General features: G+C 41.8%; 1 protein-coding gene across 1 annotated transcript; it reads right to left on the bottom strand.

The window, feature by feature from the left end:
- Positions 1-6,507: 6,507 nt before the first annotated feature.
- On the bottom strand, positions 6,508-7,941 carry LOC136125700 (mitochondrial adenyl nucleotide antiporter SLC25A24-like). Its single transcript, XM_065880619.1, has one exon. The coding sequence runs from the start codon at positions 7,939-7,941 to the stop codon at positions 6,508-6,510; it is 1,434 nt and encodes a 477-aa protein (XP_065736691.1).
- Positions 7,942-8,209: the final 268 nt, after the last annotated feature.

Below are 8,209 nucleotides of genomic sequence, written 5' to 3'. Positions count from 1 at the left end.
TCACTGTAACAACTGACACCAGAAGTCCTCTTAGCCGAGGAAACATCTCGACAACTGTTAGGGCAGAAGGTGGGACTTAAGGGTGTGGGTGTCAGAGTGAACTTGTGCCACAACTCAGAGGCTTCAAGTGTTCTGTGGGAGGTAAGGGTGGAGAGAGAGAAAGGTCGGGAAGGCAGTGAGAGGAGCCTGCCAGCAAGAGGCTGGGGTCTGTGTGGAGGCAAGCCTGAGGCTGCTCCCCAGGGACAGGGTGGCTGCGGGTCATTTTAGCTGTGGTTAAGCTGAAGTTTGTGTTTTGTGACATGAATCCTCTTGTCTCTCTGCCTCACCCAGATTTTAAAAAATTCCCAGGAAACTCATGACTGCCTGTGGGCAGGGGGGCTTGCTGGAACTCTAGGAAGAGGCTGACAGCATGGTGGCCAGAGGGCACCATGGAGATGTCAGCCAGCCCTGCCCTGGGAGCTCCTAGAAAACTTGGGAGGGCTTTGGCTATTCTTCATCCATGGAACAGGACATCCCAGGGAGGGAGGGCTTTGTCCTTCTCCAGCCCCTTGAGGTCCAGGTGAGCCAGTCTCGTCTAGAGCTCAAGGGGTGGTGAGACTCCAGATGACTTCTGGATCTCATAGCTAAGCCCAGGATGTACCTTTTAATCATATATTACTAAAGGCTTGAGAATAGCAGGAAAGCATTCCGATATGGAGAACAGTCAAAGCGGTCACCAGATTTGCCAGCTCCCGGCACCCAAGTGGTGGCTTCCTCAGGCTCCCTGCTCTCCAGAAGACCCTGGCCTGCTGGAAGATTTGCCTTTGATCATGTTGTTTCTACCTGAAGTCTAGAAAGCCCCTCCCTCCCTAATTTAATTTTCTCTGGGTAGAATAAAAGGGGAAAAAAGTTCCTTCCTACACTCTCAATTCTCAGGATCTCAGGAAACTCCAAGTTGCAAGTGGCACAAAGCAGACCTGATAAACATTTATGTTCCTCTGAGTCAAAGGGTAAGCTATTTTTAAGGTTCTGGATCGGTACTGCCAAATTGCCTTCTAGAAACTGCATGAAGGTGTCCTTTTCCCTAGACTTCTGCCAGCACTAAGGATTGTCATTTAATAAATCCCTGCCAATTTGATAGGGAAAAAAGTTTCATTTTCAGTTCTTTGATTACATGTGAAGAGGTGTTTTAAAAATATACACATTACATTTTTGAATGGGATGAGTAATAACGAAAAGCCTATTTCAAATGTCACTAAATCTTTATTTAGATGTAAGAAAAAATTTCAGTTCATATGAAAAAGGGAAGGTGTTGTTATCTGTGTGACTTTTGTTATGAGAATTGAGGCTGGGGGAGGGGAAAGGAGAAAAACAAGAGGAAAACTGAGAAGAGGGAAAGGGAAGAGCAGAAGAAATAAAAGTGGGGAAGAAGAGATAAAAAGAAAAGAATGTAGCATTTCTTTGCATGTCGTCCCAGGTGCCTTGCCTGGGATACAGGCTAGTAGGTGTTGGTTGAAATGAGCCCCACTCAGCTGACCCTGCACTCTGCCATATCATGTCCAGGTCAGCGGTTCTCAAATTATGATCTCAGGAAAACTTCACATTATTAAAAAGTATTAAGGACCCCCCAAAGCTTTCATTTATGTAGATTATGTCTATCAGTATTTTTGATGTTAGAAATTAAAACAAAAATTTAAAATATTTACAAAACATTTTTATGAAAAATAATTTTATTTTCCAAAACAAAATAATTAGTGAGAAGAGAGGTATTATTTTTACAGGTTCCTAAATCTCTCTGATATCTGACTTAATAAAAGATGGTTGACTTTTCCTTTCTGCTTCTGCATTCAGTCTGTTGTGATATCACACATCTTGCAGCCTCTGGAAAAGCCCACTGTACACTCATGAGACGAAGTGTGTGGAAAAGGTTAATAACATCTTAGTAATATTATAAAAATGGTTTGACTTTGTGGGTTCCCTAAGTGTCCCAGGAACCCTCTCCCCAAGGGGTGCTTGGACCACACTTTGAGAACCACCGATCCAGGCAGGGGGGATTGATACCAGCCTCCTCCCCCTTCCCCTTTAGAAAGGGGTATCTAAAAATATATAGCAAGGGCCATAAAAACATTAATGCCCTTTGACACCATGATTCCCCTTGGGGGATATATTTTAAAACAATAATCCCCAAAGAAGGAAAAACTGCCCAAATGATCCACAATTGGAGAATGGTTAAATAAATGCTGGTATACCCACTTAATAGAATTCGTGGTTTAAAAATTATAATTATTGGGAATTCCCTGGCAGTCCAATGGTTAGGACTCGGTGCTTCCACTGCAGGGGGCATGGGTTTGATCCCTGGTGAGGGAACTAAGATCCTGCATGCCACGTGGAGTGGCCAAAAAAAGAAAAAATAATAATTATGGAGGGAGTGGCCAAAATGGTGGAGCAGGAAGACCCTGAGCTCACTTCCTCCCACAGACACACCAAAATTACCACTATTTACAGAGAAAGTATCAATGAGAATGACCTGAAGACTAGCAGAAAAGATTTTTCACAACTAAAGATATAAAGAAGGAACGACAACAAGGTAGGTAGGCGGAGCAGAGACATTGTATAGTCAAGACCCACATCCCCAGATAGGTGACCCACAAACAGGAGGATAATTACAATTGCAGAGGTTCTTCTCAAGGAGTGAGGCATTCAAGCCCCACATCAGCCTCCCCAGCCCAGGGGTCCTGAATTGGGAAGATGAGTCCCAAGAATGACTGGCTTGAAGGCCAGCAGGGCTTGTGTATGGGAGAGCTGGGAGGCTGTAGAAAACAGAGACTCTGCTCTTAAAGGGTGCACACAAAATCCCACATGCTCTGAGACCCAGCAGAGGGAGTAGTTTGAAAGGAGCCTGAGTCACACTCACTTATTGATCTTGGTGAAGCAGGAGGCAACTGGGACTGGGACTCCCCCTAGGGACATAGATGCTGGCAAGGGCCATTTTGGGGAGCTCAATCTACCATGAGGATGCTAGTGCAAAGGGCTGTTTTGGAGTCCTCCCTCTAGCCTATTACCACAGGGGGCCTCCCTGCCCACCAGCCAGTTGGCACCAGTCCTGGGAACCCCCATGTCCAGTCAGCCAGCCTCCTGGAGATCCAGCCTCACCCACCAGCAGGACTGTACCAGCTGTGGACCCACCAGCCCCTTAACCAGCCTCCGCAGGACCTGGCATTGCCCACCAGCAGGCCAGCACCAGCCCCGGGATCCTCCAGGCCCCACAGCCAGCTGCACCAGGACTCAGCCTAGCAGCCCACCAGCAACTGCCGCATGAGGTAGGGCCTGGCAGCCAACTGGGCTTGGGGCCAGCCCCACCTGCCACCAGGCCCACAGTAGTCAGCCCTGCCACAACAGAAGGGCCCATACAGCCCACATAGGGGACACCACTAGCACATATAAGTCTGCTGACCAGAGGGCAGTGTGCTGCTGGGCCTCAAAAGATGACTCCTACATAAGGCCACTTCTCCAACATTGGGGAACATAACCGACCTACCTAATACATAAAAATAAAAACAGGAAATTAGGTCAAATGAGGTGACAGAGGAATATGTTCCAAATGAAGGAACAAGATAAAACCCAGAAGAAGAACTAAGAAGAGTGAGGATAAGCGATCTACCCAATAAAGAATTCAAGGTAATGATCATAAAGGCGCTCAATGAACTCAGAAGACTGGATGAACACAGCGAGAAGTTTAATGAAGAAGAATCAAACAGAGCTGAATACAAAAACTAAAAAAACAACAACAACAAACACTAGAAGGAGTCAAGAGTAGATTAGATGATACATTGGAATGGATCTGTGAACTGGAAGACAGAGTAGTGAATGTCACCCAAGCTGAACAGAAAAAAGAATTAAAAAAAATGAGGACAGTGTAAGAGACCTCTAGGACAACATCAGGCATACTAACATTCACAATATAGGTGTCCCAGAAGGAGAAAAGAGAGAGAACACATGCCACGGAGCAACTAAGCCCACGCGCCACAACTACTGAGCCTGTGCTCTAGAGCCTGTGGGCTACAACTACTGAGCCCGCATGGCATAACCACTGAAGCCCGTGCACCTAGAGCCTGTGCTCTGCAACAAAAGAAACCACTGCAGTGACAAGCCCACGCACCACAATGAAGAGCAGCCCCTGCTCGCTGCAACTAGAGAAAAGCCCACACACAGCAAAGAAAACCCAACGCAGCCAAAAATAAATAGATAAAATACATTTATTAAAAAAAGAACTAATAAATGAATTCAGTAAAGTTGCAGGGTACGAAATTAATATACAGAAATCTGTTGCATTGCTATACATGAACAACAAACTATCAGAAAAAGAAATTAAGGAAACAATCCAATTTGCAATTGCATCAATAAGAATAAAATACCTAGGAATAAATCTAACCAAGGAGGTAAAAGATCTTTACTTGGAAAACTATAAGAGCTTAATGAAAGATATTGAAGATGACACAAACAAATGGAAAGATACACTGTGCTCACAGATCAAAAGAATTAATATTGTTTTTTTTTTTTTCAAAAACATTTTAATATAAACAGAAAGTAAATATGCAGTAATGCCAGAAATAAACTATATTCAACTCCAGACTCTTTTCAAAAGATACAAGATACACAGATAAATCACATTCATTCCTTACAAATGTTAAAAAGCAAACAATTTAAATTCATAATGAACAATGAATATTTTTCAGTAGCTGAAATTTTACTCATTCCATAATTTTACAAGTGAAAAAAGAGCTAATCATGTTCCTTAATATTGTCATTTGTGTATTATTCAAAATACAAACACCCTGAAGATAGAGTCCCATTCTTATCATATGTATTATAAAAACACTGAGACATTTATCAGGTATAATTAATATAATGAAAACTATATGTTAGGATATGTTTCACAAACACAAGTCCAACATTTCTCTCTGGTTCGGAAAATATGAGAGGTAGTTTCAAATAAAGTAAATGTCTATTATGTCACTACATTTCCATTAAAATGTTGGCAATTTATAACAAATTACTAGAAATAAAACTTGAGTTTAAGAACTCAATTGAATATGGGGATATATGTATAGCTGATTAACCCCGTTATAAAACAGAAACTAACACACCATTGCAAAGCCAGTACACTCCAACAAAGATATTAAAAAAAAAAGAACTAAATTGAAAAATGATAAGAATAACTTCAACTAATAAATATTTTTCTAAGTCCTAATCACACAAATCAGAAAAGATAGTTGATTACAAAAAATGGCTTCAGTAAAATAAAAACATGCTATCAATATTATAAATCAAATTTTCTATATCATAATGTGTTTCTACGTTGGGGGAAAGAGAAAATATGAATGTACATGTTTGTAAATTGGGCCTTTCATTTATAGTACCAAATATATAAAATTAATATATACTACTATTAATATATACTATTCTCCTAGCTTTCTGCTGCCTAAATTGAGAATTGCAGGGTCAAATAAATTAAAAGTGAGGGGGAAGCGAGAACGCCATTCACCCATGATCAACCTACTTCATGTAATTAAGAAATTTCAGATAACCAAGAATGGTCCCCAGAAGCCTTCCTGATTAAAATGGAAGTCTGATTCAAGTAGGAAACAAAGGACAAAGAGAAGAGAGATGCTCTTCAGAAACTGATACAAGTAAAAGGGTTTTGTTTCCTGGTGCTTTTCAAAGCAATGACAATAAACAGAATTTTTCAAATAAGTTGCCTTGTGTTGATAATTTAACAGTAATATACTGACTATCAGTGTGTCATCCTGGGAACCAAATAACAGTACAAGACAAATGGAGAAGTGCTCACTGAAATAAATATTATTTTATCACTCTTCCTTACACAAAAATCATATGAGTGGACTAGGGTATTCACATGCCTTGAAGTTCTGCCGCTTATGTTCATTCTTATTCAGCTTTAAAAAAGATTATAGACCTTATACCTATTTGGCTGCTGTAAGATTATGTTTTCATGCAATGATTCTCCATGAATGGTCCTACAAGGAAATTTTAAGAAGTTTAAAAAGACATTCAAAATACATAAATAATTTAAGTTTCTAGGTTTTCCAATCATTTTGTTTTTAAGAAAAAGAGATTTAAGTATAAAGGAACTGGCATAAACTTGAACCAACCAAAATAAAGATCAAAGATTTATAATTCACACAAAGCAAATTTAGTTCAGCAAGTACATCTTTTCAGATTTAGGATTCTAGGCAGAGATTTGTAGAAAGGACTAATAAGAAAAGATATAATTTTATTGCCTTTTCAAAACTGTATGAGCTTATCAAAACAATGATTTTTAGCATTTCTGAATGTATAAAATTGAGTCCAAATGTTTGAAGTTACCAATGATTTGCTCTTCCCTTTTGTGAAAAAAAAAAATACAGCTTCTTTTTGCCATGGACTTGTTGCAGCTCTAGGAGAAAAGGTCACTCTGGAGATGGTTGAAAGTTTCAATAATTATGCTAAAGCAAAAAATTCAGCATATCACTTCTGAGTTACTCCTAAAGTTTGTCTCATATTTTCATAAACCACGTAACTGATGCCTACAGCAGGAAGCACCTTCATAAAGTTTGGGGTGATGCCTCTGTAAAGTCCTGGTATTCCTTCTTTAGAAATTATTCGTCGAAAGAGCCCAACCATGTTCAGCTGTGCGGCTCCTTCTACCATGGCTTGAACCTGCATGTGTGTTCTCACCAAAGCCAAGGGGTAGCTGGCCAGCTGACCACAGGTGCTGGATAAGGCACCACATCCCAGCAGCACCACGACTCCAGGGTTTACAGAGTCTTTGGCAAAATTATCTAGCCAATGGGACTTCAAGAGCTCATACACAGCAAGATCTATACCTGCATAAGGTATGATGCCTAATAAATTGGGAACGTAACCTTTGTAAAAAGCTCCCATGCCTTCACGTTTCAAAATCTTCTTGGCACAATCAAACATCCCAGAGTATTGTCCAGTTTTGCCTACAGCCAGCCTGGTTTTCAGAACCTCCATATGATAAATAAGTGTCTGTGCAGTTGCTCCAGCCATGGAACCAGAAACGAATCTCTCAAAGGTTCCCACTTTTTGTCCTTCCTCAGTAAGCAACTTCTTGTACTGTTCATATACCCAGAACTTAACAGCTGTCTCAGGAGCAATTTTAATGACATTTGTACCATTTCCTCTCCAAAGTGAGCGGATACCTCCCTCTTTCCCCATCTGTCGAAAGCCGCCATATATGTTCATTTTCTCTGATTTTGAACCATGGACGTGCATCATGACTTTCAGACGATCCAAAGGGGCAGTGCTTGTTCGAGAGACGGCACCAGCAACACCTCCTGCCAAAAGCTGCCTCCACCACTGCCCCGACTTCTTTTCATCTTCCGTGAATTCATCTGGAACAGTTAAACTGTCTCCTATGTCAATACCAGTAGAATGTTTCCAGAAACGGATAATTTCCTCAATGTCTGTAACAGGGTTAAATAAGAAGTAGTCTCTCCATTCATTCCAGTCCACTGTCATCGTCCCATCAGCATCGATGCTTTGAAGAATCAACTCTGCTTGTTGTTTAGAAATAGTTAGACCTAGTATCTGGAGAGACTGGACAATTTCAGAAGCCTCAATTTTTCCATCATTATTTTTGTCCAAACTCTTAAATGCCAATTTCATTTGTTTCTCATGGTCTTTAAGGTACTTCATAAATTCTTCAAAATCCAGCTTTCCATCTTTGTTGACATCACCAGTCGTAAAAATTTTCTCCTCGGCGTCCTGGCCCAGGGGGATGCCCAGGCTCTTGAGCCCCTCCTGCAGCTCGCAGATGTCCACCACGCCGTCCCCGTTGCGGTCCAGCTTGTGGAAGAGGGTCTCGTAGCGCGTCGGCGGCTCCGCGTCCTGGCGGGCCGCCGCGGGCAGCACGACGCCCCGCAGCCAGCGCAGCATGATCCCGGAGGCGCGGGCCGGCCCAGCCGAGGGACGCCAGGGGGGCCGAAGGCTGCTCGGGCGTGAGGCCTGGCTGTAAGGGGCCCGCGGCCTGGCTGTAAGGGGCCCGCGGCGCACAAGCTGAGAAGAATTAATATTGTTAAAATGACCATATTACACAAGGCAATCTAGAGATTCAATGTAATCCCTATCAAAATACTAATGGCATTTTCCACAGAACTAGAACAAAAAATTCTAAAATTTGTATGGAGACACAAAAGACCCTGAA

Source organism: Phocoena phocoena, chromosome 7 (genome assembly GCF_963924675.1).
Source record: "Phocoena phocoena chromosome 7, mPhoPho1.1, whole genome shotgun sequence".
NCBI lineage: Eukaryota > Metazoa > Chordata > Mammalia > Artiodactyla > Phocoenidae > Phocoena > Phocoena phocoena.
Note: the sequence above shows the minus strand (reverse complement) of the source record. Positions and strands in the feature narration are given on the sequence as shown.